The 26,544-nt window shown below is 44.7% G+C and overlaps 1 protein-coding gene across 3 annotated transcripts in view; it reads left to right on the forward strand.

The window, feature by feature from the left end:
* bahcc1b (BAH domain and coiled-coil containing 1b) overlaps nucleotides 1-26,544 on the forward strand; it is a 62,329-nt gene that overhangs the window by 6,155 nt on the left and 29,630 nt on the right. Inside the window, exons 1-3 of one of the 3 annotated variants that reach the window (XM_076759702.1) lie at nucleotides 1,466-1,605; nucleotides 5,048-5,379; nucleotides 24,010-24,168. In XM_076759702.1, the coding sequence (XP_076615817.1) occupies nucleotides 5,208-5,379; nucleotides 24,010-24,168 (331 nt within the window). In that variant the 5' untranslated portion in view covers nucleotides 1,466-1,605; nucleotides 5,048-5,207. Of the gene's footprint in view, nucleotides 1-1,465; nucleotides 1,606-4,810; nucleotides 4,847-5,047; nucleotides 5,380-24,009; nucleotides 24,169-26,544 lie in introns of those variants that run through there. The other 2 variants (XM_076759703.1, XM_076759704.1) reach the window with 2 other exon arrangements.

The raw sequence follows: 26,544 nt of genomic DNA on the forward strand, positions 1-26,544 counted from the left end.
ACGGGAATATTAGCCTATAGCAGCTCATATATTTCGACATGGAAACACACAAGCCCATATCCTTCCACTTTTAATTGGCTAAATTAGTGAACCGTGTGCAAGGCTAACCCCGGGGACAGTAATGCTTTCAAATTACGCAGTGATTCAATTTGCTCATGTGTATGCGCGCGCGTGTGTGCGTGTGAATGTGTGTGTGAGAGGAAGAGAGACAGAGACAGGTAAACAGACATACAGCCATAAAATAGAAAATATTGAATATAGTGCGGCCCATGTTGTTTAAATTTATGTGTAACCCTTCTAAACCTTCCCCCAAATGCACATAAAAATAAAGCAACTTTATTAACCATTTCTCCAGAATAGCCTGCTGCGTTCCAGCGTCATTTCTAACGTTGTTAAATGACAGATTCCTTTGTATATGGCATATTGATGGATTAAGCTGATACAGGAGAAATGCATGTTCAGAGCCTACGCTGCACATCAGAGCAGGGTCTGGCTTTAAGGGCGAAGCAGAGAATTAGATTAGATAAAACCCACCTTTAGATTTGCCCCTCGGAGTGACCGCATTTTCTATATCAAAATTAAGTTCACGCCTATTGATTAGGCCTATTTCCCAAAACCTGTCTCATCTTAATGTGGTTGTGCATGTGTGTACAAAATGTCTTGCACAGCAAACAGCCTACATGTCCAATAAATCAGACACAGATCCTGAAAATAAGGATTTATTTAGCAAAACACATGCAGTGGGAAGAGTGGGGGGGGAAAAAAGCGGATTTCCCTAAAGGAGCATCAATAAAACTATCACATCATAGCTGTCACATGGCAAAAATAACTAAACACTTAGAGCGCATGCAGCATTTGAACTGAGCTGCAGCGGGATCACACAGAATAGGCTAGATGCTGTTTGCTCTCCACCAGTGATCAGAAAGTGCAGGCGGCGCTGCACGGCTCCAGCTCCTCTCCTCTCCGCACACTGAACACCGCCGAGCTGTGCCGCCTGTCTCCTCGCATTCGCCTGTGCACGCAGTGCGCCGAGGGCTGCAAATCAAACGCCCGCCGTTTCGCTCCGCGGCTCCGGCGTCTTCCTCATTGGCTCGGAGCAACAGCCAATAGCAGCGTGTGTTTACCGTCCGGGTGTGCGTGTGTGTGTGTGTGTGTGTGTGTGTGTGTGTGTGTGTGTGTGTGTGGAGGGGAGGAGGTGGGGTGAGGTGTGTGTGTTTGTGTGTGTGTGGAGGAAAGGGTGGGGCGGGGGCGGGGGTGCGCCTCACGGGCACGCTTTCACATTGTCGTTCTCAAACCAATAGGCCTGCGCGTTCACCCCTCCCCGCGCACGCACGCACACACACACACCCCTCCATCCACCTCCTCCTCCTGCCGGCGTGTCTGAGTCTCCGGCTGCATGAACGAGCCTCGATTCACTACAAGCCTGAACTTCTACGATGCGTCTCTCCCATACCTCAACTGACTGCACAGCACAGTCTGCAGCAGCATAGGATGTAATCAATCCCACATGTTTCACCTCTGCGACTCGGGGATTTTCACTTTGAATATTTTTCTACTTTTTCTTTCATTATACCCCGCTCGCCTTGCAATGGATATAACTTACCAGTAAGTAGAAAATGAATTTATAGGTGTGTTTTATATTCTTAAGTGATTGTACTGGATGTCCATTTTGGTTCAAGTGCTGCATGCAGGAGAGGGTGATCTAAATTTACCGTTTTATTTAAATGTGAATGCGTCTATTTTTCTTAAATACTCTGCGATTACTCACTGTCACACCTTTAGAGAAGTACCTAAAATGCCAGCTGATATGACTCTGGCCCACCTAACAGAATAATAATATAAAGACATCCCTCATTCAGGAATTATAATATTAGCATTAAAGCAACGTACCTCACGATTTGAGGGTATTTTTGAGGGATTTATTTCGGCTATCTTCTTCCCACTGTTGTCTCTCCTGTCCAGTCTGGACGGCTGAGCTGTGGGCGATACGTGTGTCACTTTTTGATCTGACCTCTCTCCACAGCCAAATGACTTGTGTGTTTCGGATTCATTCAGAGGACTATTGGGAAGCACTCGCTTTTCAGCGCGCCTCCTCACTCCCGTAGTTTTATAGATGGTGAATTGTAGATTATTCCTTCTTAGTTTCCCATTGTGCGTGTGTCGGTGTGTGTGTGTGTTTGAGAGGGAGGGAGACACGGGCAGTTGATTCCAAACTGCAGTGCTCCCTGCATCCCCCCTCGGTATGAAGGCTGTGCAGACGCCGGGCTGTCCTCGGCTCGGCCGGGCTTGTCTCTCTTGTTTAGCCGGCCTCTGAATATCCGGGTTTACTGTCCCGGTTATGTTTTGTGACTTTATTGCTAAATTGTCAAAGGCAATGAGCTGGCCCCTGAACCCGAGCCACTTCAAGAGTGGATGCCTTTTAATTCCTTTTATCTTTTGTCCAAAGGTCCGGACATTTCTGATTTAATAGATTTTTGTTCAAATCGCACAAACAAACAAATTGTTTGTTTGTTTGAAACCTCAATTGCACGAGATCTTTAATACACAATTCTTGGCGGATTTGCCGACTTTTGTGTGAAGTTCGTGTAATGTCGTTTTGACCAGTATTGGTTACTTTTGTAGGGGCTTTTCGTGTGACGATAGTTTGACCCTTTGCAGGGCAGTGATGGTGTGTGTGTGTCTCTGCGTGTGTGTGTGTGTTAGTGAGATGTGTATAGGGTTTGGGGGAGTCTGAGTGAAGTGGAAGGAAGTCTGACCGCCTTGCACGTAGATACGCACGCGCACACACACATACACACAGCAGCGGATCCAAATGATCATTTTCCCCAAACTGTTACGCGCGATCTGCTCACGTCGTTCTGTTTGCGTGGCGTGCGATAACATGGGATTTAGATTCAGGTTGTTAAATGTAGCCTGAGTGGCTCGCTGTTGACGTGGAATGTAAACACGGAGGACGTGTGTATACGGCCTGAAAATTTAAAAATGTATAGACAAACGTCAGACGAGAGTGGTTCATGATTGATGTCCCGTAGAGAAGGGCCATTGTTTCTCACAGCCTAGGGGACAGGAGAGAGTCCATTTTGCCTTCCCAGTGCGCTTGCAGTAGCCTGCATTTCTCTCCTTTTTTAACCCTCATTTTTTCCCCTCTTGCTGTCGACTAGATGCAGGCGAAAATGATAACGTGGTTCTCCAAACATAAGGGGAATTAAATTATTTAAATATACCCGCACTTTAGGGCAAATATTCTTCTGGGAAGCATTTGGATATTTGCATACATTGGATATTCATCCGGGTCTGGGATATTTTATGCTTGGGAGTGTTTGGACGCACACAAACGCATTTTCAGGCTCTGTCAGAGCTGCTGAACTTTGGAGACCCCCCTCCCTCAAAACACAATTCCTGAAAGTTGGGAGTCCTTGAGCAGGCTTGTGTGTGAGTGTGTGTGTGTGCGCGCGTAAAGGAGACTTGAATATCCGAGCTCATGCATCTTATATTCCCATGCACTTCATAAGCCCCTGGTCCACCAGAGCATTTGATATTTTCTTTGTTCCTTTATCGTTGATTCCTGGGAGGTGCTATCAGCATCTACAGAGCGCTAGATGGACGTGCCATGCATTGAAAGGCCTCATAGATGGACTGCTGAGGTGTGTTTGGCGAGCGCAGGCACCCAGCTCTCCCTATCTGAGCGTCACATGGAGCCCTATTTAAGTAAATGACCTGGACTATAAGGCATACATATAAAGTCGATGATTTCCTAGTCTATTTCACTGTTTATTGCCCCGCTCTTTCGCACTGGAGCATAAAGGTGATTTGATTTGTGTTTGTGATTACAGTGTAGCCTACATATACTGTATATGTAGCAGAGATGCATTGCCATTGCCAGGAGGCGAGAGCCACTGCTGCTGCTGACTCCGTAGGAGTTGATAGAAATAGCTGTTTCATCGCCGTTTCCATTATTAAGCAACCCCCCAAATAAGAGCAAAGGTTACAATGGTGCTAACTGTAAAAATCCAAACGCTGAAGGTGAACCAAGTCAGATAAATACACAAAAAGCAAAACAAAAGTCAGATTGAATTCATAAGAGCTCAAACACTATTGATCCAAGACAGAAATCTGTATTTGTGTGTGTGTATATGTACACGCGTGTGTGTGAGCGTGTGGCTGGATCTTATATCAATCCCATATTTCACTGCCTTAAAAAAAATGAAATAAAGAATATCCTCTAAAGTGGCACAACCACGCGTTAAATGTAAGCACAGTGGATCAGATTTTCCGACAGCTGGATGAGGGAAGAAATCAAACTTAATTTACATAAACAATAATCAAAGCACAAACGTGTGTTCTTTCTTTTGGGCCACTGTGAGGACTCTAAGGTCGGGGACCAGATTTGAGTCGCCATAATTTGGGCTGAAAACTGCTTTTGTGCATTCTTGCTCAGAAGTGTTGTGCAAATGGGTTTCCTCATATTTGAGCCCCTGGAGGTCCGGTTTGTTTATGACCAGTCCTTGTTCAGTCTGAAGACTTCACAGCTCGTCCTTCATCGAGAAAGGCTCTTTACCGCTGTGAACTCTTGTACTGTATATGCACCATTTGTTTGTACCTCAGCCAAATCTCCCCCTTTCCTTTCCATTCTTTTCGCTGATAAAGAAAGCTCCCGTGTGCGTTATTTGCATCGTGTTTGGTCACAGGATAAGGAGGAGGAGGAGGAGGAGGAGGAGGCAACGATGTAGTGCAGGGTAAATCCACCTAAACTCGGTCCAGCCACCTTTTTTATCTGCAGGACAGACTTTACTCACCTTCCCGGGCTGGCATAAATCGTCCTGAAATGGAACATCGAGACGAAGCAGTGAGAATAAAATAGAAATACGTTGTTTTTTTTCCCAAACGTTTTTTTTTTCTCAAATTTGAATTGCTTTTGTAAATACTAGTTGTTTGTCTAAACATGAACAGCGACTGTCTCTCAGTTCAGCCTTTTCTTCAGCACTGCATCCCTGGTTGGCTCATTATTGTCAGCGCTTTGACGTGTCTCCTGCTCTCTCTTTTGTAGGACATGACGGGGACTCAGTTTTTACCCTGCAAAGCCAAAACTCCGCTCAATGCGAGGGGAGCCCGAAGTTCATAAAAGGGATTATTTGCATCTGGGTGCCTGAGACCTTCGGTGCCTCCGGATTTTACTTTGGATTTGGGATTTATCGGGTCTCACCGGGATGGAAAGCCGAGATTTCGCTCCTCCGCACCACCTCCTGACGGAGCGGAGCGCGTTGGTTCACAGCGCCGCGTCTCGGATGGCGCCAGGCGGCCACGGCTCCGTGCAGCACCCCGCTCACTTCCAGCCGGGAAAATACTACTCGTCCCACCTCTCCATGGGTCCGCACTCAGGTCAGTTTTGAACGCAGCTCTTTTCATGTGTATAAATGACAAGTGTGGCTTTAAAAACACAGTCAGCGCCTCTCTTTTGTCTGGAGCATATGTTCCCCATATTACAAACTTGGGAAGCTCCTTGGGACGAACTAGATTTTACTGTGGAGGGAACTGGCTCAGATGTTGTGGGCATTTAGAAATTAGCTAGAAATGCGCATGACATGTTAAAGACTTTTATGTTTTACTCACTTTAATGGACTGTTTATGACAGAGCTGATTTCTGTGTGTAATACATGGAAATAAATATCATTTATCAGTTTAGTGTGTCAGCCTGGCGTAAAAGTAAAATATGGAACATTGTGGGAAATGTCGCTCTCCAAGAAACTTTGCTTCTTTGGCAAATTAGATTAACTTTGAATTTACGGCATACCTCCATTTTTTGTTTTAAACCTCTCCTGATTTTACACATATTCTCGGATTATTCGCTTTTATCACACAGGGATTATTAGGCGTTTCCAGTAGCATAATCTTGTCGTAGATTTATATGGTTTCATCAATTAGTAAAGTACTAATCGTTGTCATTTGATGTAATTAATTAGAATTGGGTAATTCCACTGCTTATATTTCCCATTAAACAATAAATTAAAAGCTATTATCTGAGCACGTCCCTCGTTTCTGCTGTTGCTGTGTGGTGGTGCGGCTCCAAGGTGCATGGTGGTTTGGTGCTGGTGGGTTCGGGCCACATGCTGGTTTGTACTGGTCACAAACTGGGGATCGAGGTGGTGGGGAGTGGAGGAGGGCTCTGGCTAATAGAGGTGCGGGTAATACCAGAAAATCCGGTTTCTATATTGAGCGGGGACGTGACGGGGTGCGAATGGGTTGACAGTGCATGCATTAGATTTAACAAGTAGCTTTGGTATCCTGTCTCAATAGGAGGGGGTGGGAAGGTGTGTGTGTGTGTGTGTGTGTGTGTGTGTGTGTGTGTGTGTGTGTGTGTGTGTGTGTGTGGAGAGAGAGAGAGAGAGAGAGAGAGAGAGAGAGAGAGAGCGCCTCTGCCCGGAATCATACAGTGTCTATACACTGAACTGACTGGATGAATGTAAACGCTCCCGATGAGAAATCTCATTAATTATCATTTGCAAATGCAGCGGGCTCTTTAAATAGACGCTGAGACTCGGGCCTATGAATGATATCGTGTGCTGTGTGTAGGATCCACACATCCTCTGTCTCCGCTTAATTTGCATATTCATTTTACACAACAACAAAACCGAAGCAGACGTCCAGTGCGACGTTTTCACTCTTAAAATCTGGAGCAAAATGCGCAATTTTCCACACTTCCGGCGAACACAATAATCCATATGCAGAAATATAAAGTGAATCAGTTTGACTTCTGGTGAGGTTGAGGTCCTGGTTCTGGTCTTGGCTGCAACACATGGAGGCAGCCTGATTATAAAAACAATAAGATTTTTATTAGCTTGTTTTTGACACTAAAGAGCACACGTGGACTTGTAAAGCAGAATATATATGCTTTTATTTTCTATAATCTATTTACATATAGGCAGTACTTGTAATAGTTCAAGATTTATATTTATTATTTTTTATAATTCAAGGATTTCTGAAATCCATTCTAAAATTTGACATATTTATTACCCTCATGTCTAATAAAAGTGTTATTGTAAATTTCATGTGTAGAAAATGTATTATGCTATGTATTATTCTGCAATGCAAGTATGTATTGTGGTATGATATATATTAAATAATTGACATAATTATAGTTCTTCATTATACTATATTTAAATGTATTATACAACTGTTCATACAGCATAATTTATTCTATATTGATAAAATATTTTACATATTTCTTGAGGCATTTAGCTGCATGTCTCCTTAAAATCTCACTGGAAAGATTTTTTTTTTTTTTGACCAGAAATATGTCCATGTCTGTTTTAAACCCACAACTTGCTTTAACTAACACACATCTAGCTTGCATAAGGATTTAAACAGATTAGCCTCCACCTTGACTGATATTGCTACTCGCTGACGTGTATTATGGTCCAATTTAAAAATGCTTCTGTAATGTTGAAAGGGGGGAAAAAAGCGTAGTAATGCAGGGTGATAATGCTATTGAAATATATTCAAGAGGGCCTCTCACTGGGTCTCAAGGTGCATGACACTGTATTGAGATTCCAGATACCCAGACTCTCCATGCATGTCCCTGATGGGGTTTTGACTGACATGATGGGCATAGAGGATTGTTGTTTTGGGATGGGGGATGGGGTATGTGTGTGCGTGTGTGTTTGCTGGGAGGTTAGGATGGGGGTTACCTTTGTGCTTGCCCCCCTTAGAGATTCAGAAAGCTGTATGCCTGGCCCTAGGCCTCGGCACAGGGGGTAGATATGATGTGGGGTTGGCCATACCAGGGCAGGAGGGGGGTTACGACGGGGGGTTTGTTTCAGATCTTTGAAAGACACACACACACACACACACACTCACTCACACACACAAACTTTTACCTTCTCACAAGCGCAAACCGGGTGTATCACTTACAGAAATTCAAAGTAAAAAAAAAAAAAAAGAAAAGCCCCTCTCATTCCCCCTGTTTTTTCATATCCCGGAAAACCTGCAATCCATCAATTTGCAGAAGCCTCTTATTTAGATCAGCATGGTGTCTGGTTGAATATGGTCGCGCTTGACAAGGTGATGGAATGACAGCCGCATACCAACGCCATAAGACACAGCCCTCATTTGATAAAACCCCACAACGATATTACACAGGCGTTTAGATTACTGATAGGAGCAGTGGGAAAGCCTTTGTCTCTCTCCCTCTCTGTCTGTGTCTGTCTGTCTGTCTTGCTCTCTTTCCCCTCCCTGTTTCACTGCTTTGCTTTTATTACAGTCTCTCTCTCTCCCTCTCTTTCTTCCCTTTTTCTGTGATGTTAGCCCCCTGGGCAGTAGTTGTGCAAGTGTGTGTGTGTGTGTATATACATGCGTGTGTGTGTGTGATTAAGGTTAGGTTTAGCCTGCAGTAGCACAGGTGTGCAGTATTATGGAGGGCGTGGCAGAGCTTGTCATTGAACAGGTGTGTTACTTCCCAGACAGCAGACGGTTTTTGTTTACATGGCTGTGTATGTGTAAGTGTGTGTGTGTGTGTGTGTGTGTGTGTGTGTGACCCAGTATATACAGACAGAAAGAGCCAACATTCGTGTTACATGTGTGCACACATGCCCAGCTGTACACACATATGCACACACAGTCCATAAAGGGTTTCTCTCTTAAGCTGCTTGTGTTTTGTGCTTTGAAAAAATAAAACCATAATCAGAATGTTTTAGTTAGATCAGATAACCTCTCTGCCTCGTCTCTCTTTCTTGTCTCTCAGTCTTTCCTCTCTTTGGCCTTCCCTCCTGACCTTTCTCTCTCCATCACTCCCTCTCCTCTCTTCTCTCGTTCATTCTTGTTAGTGAAGCACAAGATCCTGCAGTTAGATTCCATGTTTCTTTGCTTCAAAGTAGTACTGTAGTATGTGTGTGTGTGCTCTGTCCATTTATCACGATGCTGTCAGTAATGTCTCCCCTCTCGTGGAAGTTTCTCAGCTCTGGCTTTGATCGTCATGGCAGTAGAGACGAGACACGCCCCTTCACCCTCCTACCTGCACACACCTTCCCACACAAAGTACTTGCATGACATGAAGAGAAAACATGGTGTGTGTGTATTTGTGTGTGTGTGTGTGTGTGCATGCACATGAGTTTGGAAGTTTCCGTGTGTATGCGCTTGTATGATTAGAGACACAGAGGGCTGTAGTTAGTACAGATATGCATTTGTGTGTGTGTGTGTATGTGTAGGGTACTGATTATGTTAAAAGGAAAGCCCTATATATGAAAGAAAGAAAGAACACAGTGAAAAGAGAATATGAGCAAGTAAAGGATAGATGGATGGCGCAGGGGAGGGGAGGGAGGAGGAGAAGGAGGAGTAGAGGGAGTAGAGAGGCTGAATGTTTCCACCTGGTTGGTAATCCAGTCAGATTACCACCGCCTGACGGCACCCACTGGCCGCCATCCCCAGCTCCTCAGCCTGCCGTCTCCGCTGCCTCTCAAGAGTGCGAGAGAGTGAAAGCGAGAGAGACGAGCCGTTTGCCTGTGTGTGTGTGTTTGTGTGTGTGTGTGAGATGAGTCAGCAGTGGATGAGCCTCAGACAGACCCCCCCCCCACCACCACCTCACCAGTGCTACCCAGGGTACAAGGGGCACATCCCGTGAGTGTCGTGCAAGATGACCCCCTGTGTGGAGGAGGCAGCTGGTGGAGGCTGCAGCCAGCCGAGCTGCAACTGGATGAAGGGAGTCTATTCAATTTAAGAGAAAAATGAAATAAAATAAAATAAAACATATTCATTAAAACTTTGGGTTTAATTTGACCCATACACATGTAGAGAACCATCAATCATATCATCATTATATGATTGTTGAGTTACTTAGACAAACTAGAACATGATATAATTGTTAATAATATTTGTATCCTTATGTATGTCATATGTACATCTGTGACAATTTTAAGGTGAAATTTGAGCATTTGTGCCTAAAACATGGGTAAAAATATTCACATTTTAGTCAACTTAACGGCAACATGAATAATAACAGTTAGAAAAACCCGTTGGTTCTGGGTAAAGTTAACCCAGTATTGCATCAGTGTTTATTGGACAATGATTCTTGGTGTGTTAGGATGAAAAACATTTGTTTAGCACACACATACACAGTTTTTTTTTTTTTACGATAATCACTTTTTTGTCAAGCTCTACTGGAAACCTGATTTTACACCCCCACCAGTACTGCACTTATCTTAAGTTAAAATAAAATATTCAGCAAGGCCGAAGAAACCAGTTAAATGAGTCTGTTTGAAATTTGTTGACGCATTAATGGCATTAAGTCATTAAGTCATTAAGCAAAGTCATTAAAGTCATTTCCATTACAAATTAGACCCTTGTGTATGCTTTGATATTTCAAGCAAACTATGGCACATCGCTTAAAATATTCCTAAATGTTTCACTGCGTCTAATCATTTGACCTCAGAGTAATTGTGACCGAGATTTGAGTCGTTCTAAAAGGTCACACCAGCGGAGAGATAAAAAATTGGAATGTATTAGCCAAAGCTCTTTTTGATGTTGGAGTTTGAGTGAAGCGTGCATTTGTTCTGAAGCACATTTGCCGCAGTGACAGAACACTTTTGTCTCATCTCCAACTCTCGTCCAACATGTGAACAGCTGCTTATTGTCGGTAGCAGTGATTTGAAGGGAGCGGGGTGCGTTTGGTTGCGACATCTCCGGGGTGTGAACACACGCCACCATCTGATGACTTGGCATGTGAATGGAGAGTGCCAGACTTCCTGTGTCCATGTGCTCTTTTCGCTCTCTCTCCTCTTCCCCCTTTTCTTCTTCTTCTTCTTCTTCTTCTGTCCCTCGCTGGCCTCCCCTCCACCCGTCTTCCTTGCTCCTCTTTAACCACATGCTCGCCCTCCCTCTTCCTCCTCTCCTTCTGCTTCCCTCTTTCACCTCCCCTTCACTCTGCGCTCTCTCCTCTCGGCTTCTTCGAGTGGTCCTCCAGCCCTCCTTCCTCCTCCTCTCAGCCATGTACCTCCCCACTCCCCCCCTCCCCCCTTACACTCTCCTCTCTTCTCAATCGATCCCCCCACCTCTCATATCCAGCTTCCATCTCTGTCTAACTCCCCACACACCCATCGCCTCCTCGCGTTGTTAGCAGATGAGCTTCTCTCAGCACTCCTCCTATTTCTGTCTCAATTTCAGCCTGCTTCCTCTCCTTTTTCACGTAGCCTCATTTGTTTCTCTCCCCCATACCCTCCTCTCTTCTGGCCTCCCCCTCTCCCTGCTATTCGGCCGGTTGTTAACGGGCCTGTCCCGGTGCTACTCGGCCCATGGCCAACTCACTAAATCAGAAACGATTGGAGGATTTGGCAAGAGGGAGTGAGAGCTCAGCGCGGCGTCTTTGAAGTCAGAGAAATGAGAGAAAAATGACATTTTAAACAGCCCGCAAAACACAAGGCTAAAACAGCTTCTTACTCTGTACAGGAGAAGGGGGAGCTGGGTGTGCGTCTGTGTGTGCGCGTTCATTTAAGAATAAAATATAAGATCTTTTATGTGACTATGTGGCTGCTGTGGCTCTTATCCATGATATAAAATGCTTGAAAAAGTCACAAGATATGTGAAAAAAAGTGTGTATTTGTGGCTGCACGTGTGTGTGTGTGTGTGTGTATGTGTGTTTGCAGACACTATAATTCCTGGCTATTTTATGGCTTTCCACTGCTTCAGAGGGGTCAAGGCAATCCCCTGTTTACGCGACGTGACAGAGAGGTGACATCACTTAGCGAGGGGTGGGACAGACATGATGTCACAGTCTCGCCAGATCCACAGGTCTGCACCCCGTGAAAAAGCGTACCGCATAACAGCGAGGCGGCGCAGCCACAGCAACCCTTATCACGGCAGCAATCGACACCTGAGACGAACCGGCTTTTATTTGTCTCGGGGTCACATTTATGCCTGACTCATCGTCACTCGAGCTGACTTGTTTGACTCAGCCAGAGCCCTTTCCTCGGCCGTTGTGTTTTGGTCCTCTATTCGATTCATTTCAGCTCTGTTTGGCTCATTCATATTGTAATGGCCTCCATTCAGGCAGGTCTATGTCCAGTTTGTTTTGCTGTCAGGGCCTCAGATGGATGGAGGGCCCCGTAGGTTCATCTGGAGGTGAGGTTAAAGAAGGCAGAGTGGTCGGACTGCCCCCTGAATCCAAGGCCCTTCAAGGTTTTCTGAGTCATGCTGCTGCTGTCGTACAGGTTGAACAGACTGAGTATTTGGTGTGAAAGACAGCTAATGTGCTCTTAAAGAGGAAATAGGTTCATATCTCTGTGTGTGTGTGTGTGTGTGCATGTGTGTGTTGATGTGGGGAAAGAGAGTAAGAAAAAGGGAAAAGCAGCTGTGTGGAACAGCATGGATCGTTACACAGTGACACACATGAAAGCATTAAGTATATTCAGGAGCCTTCGTTGAATATACATGGAGCTGTGTGCAGCTTTGTATGCATGTGTGTGTGTATGGATGTGTGTGTGTGTGTGTGTGTGTGTGTGTGTGTGTGTGTGTGTGTGTGAGAGAATCCCCTCCCATGCTTTTGCCCGAGCTGAGAGTAGTGAGAAAGAAAACAAGGAAAGAGAGCACGAGAGAGAGGAAAAAAACAAAAAAAAAGAAAAACAACAAAGATCCGTCATCAGTCATTCATGGCTAATCAGTCTCGTGGGACACACACACACACACACACACACACACACACACACACACACACACACAAACACAGAGCTGAGGTCCTAATCCTACTGGGACTGCTTGTGCCTCTGTGTGCCTGTCTAAATTTTGGATCTTGGCTGATTAGAAGCAAACTCTCCCTTTCTGCATCTCTCTCTCTCTCTACCTCCACTTCTCTCTCTTTTTCTCTCCGTCTTTTCTCCTCTCCGTCTTTGATTGCTGCTAAAGTGTCTCTTCTCCTTCTCCCCATTTTTCTCTTTTGTCTCTTTAATAACCGCCTACTGTCTTTTCCGGTCGTTTTGATGTGTGTTTTTGTAATGTTTGGAAGCATGTGTGCATGCATAATATAGGGATGTCTTTTGTGTGTGTGAGTGTGCACTTATCTCTGCTTTTGCATGTGTGTGCTTACCGCTGCCTATGTGTGATGTGTACGTGTGTGTTTGTACGTCTTGCTTCACCAGAACCTCTCAGTGGTGGTCCGTGTTTTATCGGCTCTTCCATTTGTTTCAGCTTTGTCTTTTTCTGAAATCAAATAAGCTTTGGTGGCATGGATGCCAATGTTGTTGTCAAAGCTTAATTACATATTTCTGAATGCAATACATTATCATAAGAATACACAGATAAATAATCACAAGAAGACAAATATCCTAAACCGTACGATCCTGTGGATACATAACATGGCGTGCAGATACTTTGCAGGAAAGAGAGCTGTTTTTGCTGCTCTGTCCAAAACGTTCACCCTATTTTTTTCTCCAAATATGATGCTGACTTTCAGTAAAAAAATGTTCTCATAAGTCCACATAATCGTTGCATCCATCAGGAAGTGAAGCTCTTTCTCAAGCGTACAGTCTTTCTTGGTAGCAGAGGCTCATTATCATAATATGAATATGGATATTTTCTGATCATAACATAAATCACGATAAAAAATTACATTTATTGCCCAGCCTGCGTCTACCTGTCTCAATGGCCAGGCTGCGTGCACATCCTCATGGTTTTTCTCAGCTTTCTTTTTTTGGCTACGGTGGAGAGATCGAGCGCCATTCTAAAGGTGTGTTTTAATGTTTTTAACGTCCTAATTTCTTTCCAACAGGTCAGGACTTTTCTTTCAGTTTGTGTTTAATTTGTGCTGGTGGAAATCTTTTGTGTTTTTTTTTTGCCTGTCTCCTTCCTCATGTGAGGTAGAGCTGAAACGGTTAGTCAACTGACAGAAAAATAAATTCAGCTATTTGGCCAGTTTTTAAAAAGCAAAAATGCCAAAACATTCACTGGTTCCAGCTTTTTTTTTTAATATCATTGTCAATTTAATATCTTTGGGTTTTAAGGTATTACTTAGGGAAAGCAAAGCGTTTCAAGACATCACAAGGGGCTCTGAGAATTTGTGATGAGCAATTATTCCCTTTTTTTGACATTTCATAGGTAAATTATTAATTGAATAATCAAGAAAGTACTTGTCAGACTGAAGGTGAAAATTGTTGTTAGTTACAGCCCTAATATCTTTTTTTCTTACCGTCCATCATCCTTTTTCTTCATTCTTTCTTTTATTTATTTTCCTTTTCTCCCCCCCTCTTTCCACTTTATTTCCTCTCTGTGGATCTCGCCAATAATCTTTTATTCCTGTGTAAATATGACAGCAATGAGGGAATATAAAGAATGGAAAAGCCACGCTGAAATAAGGTCAGACTAGGTTATTCTCACCTGCTTTCTCTCTCTCTCTCACTCTCTCTCCTTCGCTCATCCTGTCTCCTCCCTCCCTCCCTCCTCCCTCCTCCGCTCGCTCCCTTGTTGCCTCTCTCCCGTGTTCGCTGTCTGCTGATCCTGCTCTTCTCTCTTGTTCTTCCCCCTCACACACACTGGCACACACTGGCAGTCTGACGCCCACACACTCACACATATGCAGCACACACACACACACACACACATACACACATACTCACGCTGACACCTGCATGTCGAGCCGTTGAGGGTCTAATTTAAGTAAAGTGCTTCTCTAGGAACCACAACCCCTCAACTCATGATGATGGAGGGTTATACGGTGCGGCGTGGTTGAACACACACACACACACACACACAGTTATACATAGATGCACACACACACACATCCTGCTCCAGTGATACGGAGATATGACTCTCTGTGGTGTGGGATTGAAGGAAGCACTGTAGATGGCTTGTAAGTAGCATACTGTAATAATAACGTGAAATTTGATTCCCGTTGGGAAATTCACCTTTTCTGGGCTGTCGGCAGATCAGACTGCAGGGTCAGTTACAGCGGTGGCAGAGCTGGTGGGGATTTAGTGTCTCGCCCAAGAACACTCGAGCAGGGTGGATGCTTTCTGACATGGAGACGATTGAATCTGGGTCTGCTGGTTAAAGGATGTTGTCCTCTTCGCTGCAAACCGCCCTGCTGCTTCGCTTCTGCTGCGTAGGTGTCTTTGTTTCCACTGGAGTTTGAGCTAACTTTAGCTGAAGCTGCACCGCTGCTGCAAATCTGAGGCCACAATCACAAACATTCATGGAAAAAAATAGCATGAAATGTTTTGCTTTTGGTAAGTTTAGTCCATGATAAAAGTTAAGTCAAGACACGCCAGCTTACTTCAATTATTGCATGACTTATCATACATTACTTTCCACAAAACTTACAAAAAAGTAGCAACTCTTTAAAGCAAAGCTTAATCTAAATCTATGAAACCTTCCCGGTGTCTTATTGCAGCTCAAATGTATAAAAAGGTTCTTAATTCATTCATACTACAGAGTCATTTTATTTGCTGTAGCTTCTGGCACTTTCCGGATTTGCTGAACTAGTTAGCAAACCGTTGGTTATATACACAACCAGCAGTTATGAAACAACATTATCATTCATTTAGAGTTATGCATGTGTCACCTGATGAATGTCAGTCTAATACTAATATTAGCTCTAATTTTGGTCTCCACCACCTCCTGAGGGAAATATCTGTCTTTAGCTGCTGAATGCGCCACTAACTTTGTCTGTGCGGGTAGCATACAGTGGGTTATTAGCTGCCTGCTGCTATGAGAGCTGCGAGACTGAAATTAAACAGTTGAGCTGCAGGTCAGAAAGCCTAAAGAATGACCTGAAAGATGATAAAAATGCTCATCGAGCTAAGGGTAGCGTGATTCATCACGATGAGCGCTGCCTTTCGCACACTGGTAAGCATGTGAGCCATTGTTAATATAAGAATATTGATTATATCTGCAGTAGAGGATCTGGCTGGCCCTGTTTTAGTTTAGAAAATCACCTCATCCAAAAATGGTCATGAAACAAACAAAACATTTTCCAGTGCATATCAGGTGAAAAGTTGAACTGGCCACATCTGCTAAAATCTTCTCTTTGCTCTCTCTTCTCACGTTAGCATTCAGGCCAACTATTGAACCATCAGACCACACAGTCTTCACATATTGTTAACATCTACTGTTATGGTTTTGAACCATTACAATCAGTAATAGTCGGTTAATAAGTAACAGAGTCACATGATGCCACACTAAAGAACATGTGTTTAATAGGGATTCTGAGCTAAGGTACCATAGATTGTAATATGTAACCAGAAAGCAGTAAATTTTGATAAGTGGTGAACTTGTATTGTGGTTGAACTTCAGTAGATCATATGATTCATGAAGAAACACATGTGTACCTGTTCTGCCCACAGTGACGTGTTTTCTGTTAGACTCACTTTGTGCTCTTCCTGGTGTCTTGACCTCCTGGTGTATTTCATCCAGCAGCAGGCACATGCAACACACAAATCATTATTGTGTGTGTGTGTGTGTGTGTGTGTGTGTGTGTGTGTGTGTGTGTGTGTGTGCGTTTGCTGTGGCTGCACACTGAATGGACCACAGGGGCGTGGCACGGGCTTGTCGGACAACCAGAACTCCCAGAAAAGGCTTGCTCACTCTTAACCAGAGCTGCAAAGCAACTGTGGGGGTGAGGCTGGGGGGTTGCCAACACACACACACACACACACACACACACACACACACACACACACACACACACACACATGCACACACAGTTAGACGGAATTGCATTATTGAGTCTCACCGCAGGCTTTCCTGAAATATCAGCAGCCTTATGCTTTTAATTAGTGTGTATGTGTGGGTGTGTGTGTGGGGGTGTGTGTATGTGTGCGTGTGTGTGTGTGCCCGCACGTACCATTTGTGTCTCATTCTGACCCAGGCAGCAGAACCAGTCTCGTATGACCCTTGTTCCCCAAATTCCCCTGTTTTCTTTGGTGAAACATGGAAAAACTTACCCTGGCAGCCCCCCCTTCCTGCTTCCTAAGAATCTCTCATGTGTTCCTGCTTTCCACGGCCATATATGGTCCTTCCTCCTGCCGTGGGTGGGTGGGTGTGTGGCGTCTAAAAAGTCTGTGGTCAAAAGCAGGAACATTTTCCTCCTCACTCACAGTTTACTGGTGCATTTGGTGGACCATCGCCGATGGAAAACAACAGCGGAGTGCTTTTTTTTTCCTCTCCAGCTGGTTTGACACAAGGTGCAATGTTGCACGTTTTCTCCGCTGCTCTTTTAATTCCTCCTTCTGTTATTTCCTGTACTTTTCACGGAGTCACGGAGCCAGCAGATGACGTGCCTTTTAGCATCCTTACTGGCTCTTGATGGCACACATGCAGGTGCAGTGAGATTGGGATGTAACTACAGTAGTCTCGTGCATGCAGAGAGATGATAGTAGAGAGAGAGAGAGAGAGAGAGAGTGTGTGTGTGTGTGTGTGTGTGTGTGTGTGTGTGTGTGTGTGTGTGTGTGTGTGGATGGCGAGGCTGTGGTCTGCAGCCTGGGAGTCAAGCTTTGAGCTGTGCTGTTCATAGTCTGCTGATTTATGCGCCTCACAGGGAAATCTCTCATTTGTAGCTCTTTCATCTCATTTTTCCCCTCCACTCTCTTTCTCTCTCTCTCTCTCTCTCCATTTCTCTTTCACTGTCCTCTCTCTTCTTCCCGCCGTAATGTGATTCAGTACAGCCGCTCATCCCAGGCGACATGCCATGCTTTGCTTGCACACCCTGCTCTCTCTAACATGAATGAGTCAATTGATGAATAATAAGATAGAGCAGAAGGAAAATGCTATCTGGATCTAGTCGAGCAAAAGAACTCCTTTTCTCCCCTGAACGTTTTCTTTGTAAGCACTGCTCGGGCGCTTACTCACACATTGAATGTGTTTGTGTCCCCAGTGCCATAATGCTTTTACAGACCTTTGTGTGTGTGTGTGTGTGTGTGTGTGTGTGTGTAAGCGCCTTCCACAACCGCCTTGTTTGAGTAGCCCTGTCACTTGTGCAATTCCGTGGTGTCAAAACAGATCAGAAAGGTCTGGCTTGACTCCTGCCCTCACATACACACACACACACACACACACACACACACACACACACACACACACACACACACACACAGGCGTGCACTCTCTCTCTCTCTCTCTCTCTCTCTCTCTCTCTCACACACACACACACACACACACAGATTGAAGGCTCAGTGCCAGGGCCCTTGGTGGTTGGAGGCTTATGAAAGGGTCGGACTGAGGAGAGGTTGCCAAGTGTACGGCAATAAGCGTAACAGCCAAGCTAACGAGAGTCAGAACCTCTGACACACACACACATGCACGCACACACACTGAGATTGTATTGTCAGGCTCTTGAGCTCTCTCAGAAGTCACCACCAGCGGCAACCAGAATATGTGTGTGTGTGTGTGTGTGTGTGTGTGTGTGTGAGAGAGACTTCACTATATCAGTGTGTGGACAGAGGCTTTTGTTAATTGGCAAATGTGACAATGGAACACGAGCGGATATTGATCTTCAATCGGATGCAGATCGATTTAACTCGTCATCCTTCCAGGTGTGTGTGCGCGCTGGTGTGAATGTGTGTGTGTATTGATCAGCAGCAGCCCATTCAGAGAGCTACGGTGAAGAATATGTCTCCATGACGGTGTGAGACTGTATCTGCGTTTGCTTCCTTCTCCTTGTGACATGTTATCTCACCTCCGTCACCTCTCCCTCACTTTGGTGTCTTCCGTTTCCCCTCTCCTGTTTGCTTCTTCTCCCTTCTCCTCCTCTTCTTCCTCCTCTGTTTCTCCCTTTAGAATCAAGTGAAACCTTGGGACAGTCTGGCCTGTTATCAGTTGTCTAGTCGTTTGTTTCACTGTGGGTTTCATCAAGCACGCTTCAGCAGCTGCTGAGACGGACACACTAAAGAGGATGTTTGGTTATTGTTTTTCTCACCGATTTTTGCTGGTGCATCATAATCAGTTGGTTAAATAAATGCAAGACCAAATCTGCTATAATCGAAAATGAGAAAAATAACTTTCAACAGGCTTTCATTTGTATTTTGCATGAAAGCATTTACAATGTTACTGTTCCTAAACATGTGTGCCAAGCATTTTGAGCAGGCTGGATTGATCCAGCCTTAACTGAAACTGACATAGTGTTGCTTAAAGGTGTGAAAGCATGAGTGCACTCGTGGAAAATGCAGTATGTTTTACACAATTGGAGCCAACTTTTTAAAGCAACTTTTACCTGCTGGGGTTAAATGCAAATTCCATCCCAAAATAATCGGAGACCATCATAGGTGTTATTTCAATCACCCTCTTGTACAAGTATAAGTGTGGCAATTTTCCCAGTTAAAAAGCTACTTTCTGTGGTGAATTTACTATTTTTTCTCCCTTTGTAGATAAATTTCCCCCTGTATGACTGTTAAACGTCAGTGTAAAATGATGTCTCTGAAGCTCTGGCTGTTAAATTCTGAAGCACTGACACCAAATCCCGACGTTTATATTGTTGAATCTCCAGATTTGCTGCTATCAAACTCCATTGTGGCTGCTCTGGAAATATAACGAAATCCCAAAATTTATGTTTGGCCCCGTTATCCATGAGAATACCAAAAATATGCCAAGCAGCAAAACCTGCCCAGAAAAGCAAGGCACATTTCCAGTGCTTGTTTTTTATAAAACAGTGTTTAAGTGTTTTTGAGTGGATTTTCCCCTTAGCAAATCACATTACAGTCAATCATGAATAAACTAAAGCAGATTTCGCTCACTGTAAGTACAGCTGACTGTATTAGTATGAATAGAAACTCGGATTTTTATCACCTTGGATTGTCAACATTGGAGGATTCGCTGCCTGTGTGTTGACACACTTTTCCAACTCATGATGCCAACTGGGAAAAATGGGAGGCATACAAACACATTTTCTACTTTAATTACCACTACTGAGACTGTACGGAGCTGTTTTCTCAACCAGCAGCTTGTATTTATGGTAAATAACATATGCACATATAGTAATAAGCTGCACATAATCGTGATGTCACTTGGGTTAGAGTGGAATTTTTGACACAGACAGATATCTGATCAGAAAGTGAAACCCACTGATGAGCAGAGTTAGTGTAATGTTTGTTATGCTCCTGTTTTATCTCGCTCCGTCTTCCTCTGATATAACTCATCAGTTGTGGGTAATTCGGTGTGTTGGCATTCATCATTTGGCATTTCTGCTCAGAGCAACGGGAAACTAGGAGAGGATGCAGCGGTGACAGATGGAAAGGGAATGTGCGGATCGGGATAAAACAAAGGCGGAAACAGAGGGCAGGAAGAGAAGAAGGGGAGGAGAAAAAAAAACAGGGACAGAAATAAGGTTTACGTTAGTGGCTGGCCTCCGAGCCGATTTTCCATATCAGCAGGCCAGAGGGAGCGGGCAAATATGATTTTCTCCCCAACTCACCAACAGAAAACAGACAGAGAGGGGAGGGAGGGAGGTGACAGGAAAGAGAGGGGATGGGGGGAAGAGGAGAAAAGGAAAGGAATGAGTAAATGGAAAAAGATGGAGAAATGGGGGATGGGTGGAGATCTGTGAGGGTGAGAGATTAAAGAGTACGACGACAGTCGACAAGGAATGCCAAGTCTTTACACCACTAAACTTACTGATCAATATCGCGACTGTTTGAAATCAGTGTAACTAATTTCTAAATGTCTTCTTTAATACAAGTTAACTTTAATGGCCCATGGAGACTCTTCCAGATGCCTCGCGTAATCTCAAAAATGCATGGCTGCTCAACTGAAAGCTGGCTTTCCTCTCTATTGTCTGTTGTAGTAGACAAGGTGCAGCAAGCGGGGTGTGTATTAGTCTCTATTCGACGTGCATGTGTGTGTGCACGTGTGTGTGAGAGTGTGCACTGCCAGGGGGGGCTTGTGAAACCAGGCTGAGTCTTATATGAGCTGTGTTTTATTATGACTGGCTGAAAGGCCACTGATCTACAGTTGTACACGAGAAGAGGATTTGGAGGAGTAGAAAAAAAAGGAAAGAAAAAAAAACACTGTAAAAATATCCTGTCTGAGAGAGAGAATGAAAGAGAGACAGAAAGAGAGAAAATAAATGTCCAGAAGGGAAAGTTTTGGACCAGTCTTTTTTTTTTCCCTCCTTCCTCCAAATTTATTATGACAGCAGAGAATGAAAATATCAAGAGCGAAAGATGGAGGGATTTCTGCTTTTAAATTGACTACAGCATCTGTGTGTGTGTGTGTGTGTGTGTGTGTGTGTGTGTGAGTGTGTGTGTGTTGATGCTTCGGGTCCAGCTGTATAAATACACACACACATACACCTCTTTCTGATTTGTCTCTTAATACACACCGCTGCTCCATCTCCCTCTTGATTTATCCCATGCCCTCTTTCTAGTGTGTGTGTGTGTGTGTGTGTGTGTGTGTGTGTGTGTGTGTGTGTGTGTGTGAGAGAGAGAGAGAGAGAGAGAGAGAGAGAGAGAGAGAGAGAGAGAGACAGATTGGCAGACAGTTGAAGGCACTTGTGGTTGTGGTTGTTAGGCGGCGTCGGGTCGTGGTTGAGGTGAGGGTACTGTACATATGTGTGTGTTCATGTCTGTGTGTGTGTGTCTGACTCAAATGTGGACTGTTGTGGTTGTGGTAATTGTCTCTGATGCGAGGCAGCATTTATGGCTAACGACCCAACCCACTATCTCCCTCTCTCTCCCTCTCTCTCTCTCTCTCTCCCTCCCTCTCTATCCATCCAGTGACTAATTACCTGATTCCCTGTGGATTTGTTTCCTCCTTCCCCTACAACTGTTCGGGTTGTTCCGCTAAATGAGAGCATGCTGATATGTGGGGATGCGTTCAAACAGAGCCAAACTGAACTGAGCCTGTTTGCTGAAACTGTGACAGGATGAGTCTGAACATCATCTAGAGGTGGAACTAGGTTTTTACTCCTAGTTCCAGGCTGCATCCCTCAATATGATTGGTCAATTTAAGTAAAAAGCAAAGAGACGTGTTGAAAAGACAATTTCCTGCTGAATTTTCCCTCTTCCCATTGTTATGTCTAATTGTCATTGGCACTAATAAGCCATAGAAAACCTGGCTGCAGCATCTTGGGGTCTTTGTAACATTCAAACCAGAAAGTGTGAATTTGCTTCTCTGGGCTGCATACAGACTTGTTGCTCAGAGATATTTGTGTTTCCTCTACACATTTCTGTTCAACCTGTACGATGTTTACTTGTTTTGTCTTTCATTTCAAATCTGCAACCCAACAAGAGTTAAATCAACCAACCAACTTGCTCGATGCGTAGGTCCACAGTATCCGTTGTTGGTATTTGGCCCCTCTGCAAGCCTCTGCAAACGCTCTTCTATGCGTAGGTTCGTGGCTGCAACACAGTCTCACAGCACTTCATGAACAAAATCGAGAGGACGTCATATTTGTGCACACAGTGTTTTTTTGTGTACAAATCTATAGATTACACTCTGTGGCTATATCACAAACTGCCCTGACACTGGGCTTCGATGGTTCAGACATTAACATGTATCTCCTTGAATTGTATAATTTTAGTTTGTGCAGCACAAACCAGCACAAAAGTCTAAGCAACCAAAAACACTCCCATGCTTAAACAATGCCAGGTGCTCAAGTCCAGGAAGTCCAGTTAAGACTAATGGATCCATGAGTTTGGAGGCTTTTCAGATCCCACAGCACTGCGCTCGGGTTTACAGCTCTGGAGAGTTCTCACGGTGGCAATCATTTTATCTTTCATCACAGCAATTGTGAGATAAAAAGTAAAAATATCGTGGTCACGTTACAAAGTAATCTACCAGGAATGTGTGCATGCACGTGTTTGATTGGCCGCTGCAGCACCTGGACGGATGGTATCATATTGCAGTGTGACAAAAGCTGAGCCTGAGCAACATTTCTGCCCCCCCGTTCAGGCTTCATTCGAACGTCAATCTGATAACAGCTAGAGGGACTTGACAATTAAAGTAAATGTAGTACACTACCTATTAGGCCCTAAAATATCCTTGATGTAAAAGTAATTTTCTAAATCTCCACCAGAACAGAATTTAGAAGTGAAATTAGCGAGACCCTCATTTCCAGTTTTGTAACCTTCCGTTTCCTCTGTTCCTCCTGTACATTAGAGCCACTTGAAGAGTTACAGCTGCCTCCACAGGGCCTTCGACATTCAGCCGCAGTGATTATCATTTGATGCTAATGGTGCCAAAATAATGACAACAGTCTCAGGTGAAAATGATCAGCGGTGACAAATTCTTACTGTTCAAATACAAGTTGCATGTCAGTGGCGTGCCTCAGGCCACAGTTTGTATCCATTCAAATCAGACTCGAGAAAAAAAAAAGCCTGTCACCTTGAAGCATTTTCCTGATCGTTATTTTAAGGGGGGAAAAAAAACCACATACGGTATGTGTGTCACGTGAGAGAAAAAAAATGATCAGAATTGGGACACTTCCAGCTGTGATGTGATTGTAGCTTAAAGGGATTAATTTCTCTGGGGCAGGTCAGGAAATTTCATTTTTTACAGCACATTCAGTAATATGAATACCAGCCAGAGCTGCTGTGTCTGACGTCTTACCTCCTAACAGGAGAAATATCCAGCCTCAGCCTGCTTCTGAAATGTTGTATTTAAAACATTGACTCTTGTCATAATGTGGTGGGAAGACGGCTATGTGTCACATCCTGAAAATGACGATTAGCATGTCCGGCGTAGCGTTTTATTTCTGAATGGCAAAAGCGTTTCTGCGAGCAACAAGTGACACAGACGTCTGGGCACAAATGAAAATCACAGGCATCGTCAGAGGACTGAAAAGCAGACCTGCATTTTCAAACGAGCGTGAAAAACTGAGGCGTGCAGAAGTGGAGAAAGTACGAAACATTTGTCATTTTTTTAACTGCTGAGGAAGTTTGACTGTACATCTGCTCCTTCTCAGTTTAACAGTCATACTTAAGAGTGTCAGTACTTCTTCTGTGGTGTTGCTTGCTCATTGGCACCTCAGCAGATCAACCCCCCCACCCCCCCTCCTAAACTTTGTCTGCGATCACCTCTCTAACCTCCAGCCTTTGTGTCTCTCAGGTGCTTCCTTCATGGGTTCCTTCCTGGCCAGCAGTATGGGGTCCCCACCCTCCCATCCTCCTCACCCCTCGGGACCTGCTGCATCACCCTCCTCCCCCTCCTACAGGGCTGGACCCCATTCGAGGGCTTCCCCTATCTGGTTCCCCCATTCACATGAAGGTAAACCACACACACACACACACATACAGACACACACACATGCAGGAGGCAGAGTGCTTGGGTCTCTGGTTAATCCCGGGTCTTGGTTTGGGATTAGATCGAGATGGAGCCATTAAGTGGTTTAACCAACACTGAGCTGAGGCCAAACACGCGCAGCAGTGACGCCTCAGATGATGCTACTTATAGAAACACACACACACACACACACACACACACACACACACAGCTCTCTTCTGGCTCTGTATGTCAGCAGGCATGTGGCTTTGTGTTCGTGGCTGTTTTCTAGTTCAGAGCTTGAGCACCGTGACGCCTTCTAAACTGGTGCAGGACCAGAACCTTCCTCTTCCTCTTGCCCAACCCGTAAACACCCAAACAAACACACACCTTCATGCAGTAAAATCAATAACATCATAGTCTACGGTGATTCAGCTTCAAGCTCCCTCCACTCACTCCCCTCCTTTCACTCAATCAGTCCGCAGCCCCCGACTCTCTTTAAGGGGTGAGTTTTAAGTTTCATGAGCTCCTACACCCCCTCACACACACACACACACACACACACACACACACTGAAACTTACCCCCATTTCCACCATCCTCTCTCTCTCTTCACAGCCCCCTCCCCCTCTGACCGCAGCCCCACCCTCAGGGCCCCTTCTGTGCTAACCGACCTCCAACGGCCCCCTTCCTGATCAGACACACACACGCACACAAAAATGTGCGCATCCACATGTATCATGTCCTCTTTCGGCTGTTAACCGTTTGTGGTCAAAGAGTGAGCTCGACTTAGTTATCTGTCGCTTTCAGGTATGCGTGTGCATGTGTGTGTAAGCGGATTTCACTTTTGACAGCAAGATGGGTCTAAAGAGATAACTTCCAAAAAGACTTCCGCCACAGGCTGTATTTCTCAACTAACTGAAAACGGTCAGAATCAGAATTTCACGTTTCGCCAGTTTTCCACAAAGTGTAAGTAAACGACACAGTGATGTCGCCTTGGGAAAGGCATTTGACATCTCCAAATATTGTCGCTGAGGAATTAGACGCAGCCAGCTTCCAGTGCAGATGTCAACTTTATTTGTTGCCTTTGATGTCACAGCGAGTAATGCTCTTTAACCAGTTCATAGCAGGAAAAGCACAGTCATCAGTGACATTAACAGCCACTGCATTCCATTCAGGTGAGCCGGTCTCAGCATCCTGGTATTGTGCATGACTTAATGTGACACTGGAGCCATTGGGAATGTTATTAGTTACACCTGTGCATTTCCTGCTATGACTTGTCAAAATGTTGTGAAAAAGGGGCCTTTCTGACTTACTTTACAGCAGCCTGCCAGTGATCCCATGAACCATTTGACCAGACAGCAGCAAGCCTGCACATTTGTCACTTTTCCACCAACTGTCACAGTTTAGATTTGAAAAATAGAGTAATTTGTATTTCTAATCAGCCTTTAAATGTTTTGTACCAGAGGAGCCACACAGTCCAACTTTCTCTGGAGGACGCTGCTGTTTATGAGACAGTTTTTATTCCCCCTCTCTAAATTTTAATCTGTCACATCCTGTTGGTGAAGAAGTGTACACACCAGAATTTAATTTGGGCAAATAAGGCGAACATGCTGCCTCTCCCTCGTGGAGGCAGGACACTTCTCCGCTGTGGCCCAAATTTGTGAGTTAAGCTCATAAGACGAACTCATGAGAGCTGTGTTTTTACATAGAAATCTCTCCTGATGCAGCTTTAAAGCTTGAGAGGAGACAAGAGTTTTGTTTGTACAACCGCCTCATTTGCAGCTCATCGAGCGATAAATAGCAACAGTTAAGCCCTGAAAATGAGCGCTAATGTCGCCCGGAGTGACTGTCTTAAATCAGATTCATAGAAAGAGTCGGAGGCAGGACTTCAACAGGAACGCGAGAGAGAGCAGCGGCGGTGAGGAGAGAGCAAGAATGTGTGTGTGGAGGGAGAGTGTGTGTGCCTATCAGACAGATTTTGTGTCTGTGTGGCTCGGCTTTGATGTCTGAACACACACACGTACACTCACAAGCAGGGACGCGCGCACACACACTACAAATGATTGTTTTTAAGAATTCAAGCCAGGGAGCTCTGGTAGGCGGTCTGCCAGCTGGCCACGGTCCAGAGAGTGGAGCGTAGCCAGCACAGAGAGAAGAAACCTGGCCGATACACGCAGCGCACGGACGCACACACACACGCGCGCACGCTACAGACACACACATTGTCACAGATGAGACATATTCACAAAGAAATGCACAGCAGTTTGAAAAACATCACATTTTTCCTCACATGCACACACACACATGCACAGAAGTCCTTCTCTCTCTGTCTATCTCTCTCTCTTTCACACACACACACACACACACACACACACACACA

Source organism: Chaetodon auriga, chromosome 20, assembly GCF_051107435.1.
Source record: "Chaetodon auriga isolate fChaAug3 chromosome 20, fChaAug3.hap1, whole genome shotgun sequence".
Lineage (NCBI taxonomy): Eukaryota > Metazoa > Chordata > Actinopteri > Chaetodontiformes > Chaetodontidae > Chaetodon > Chaetodon auriga.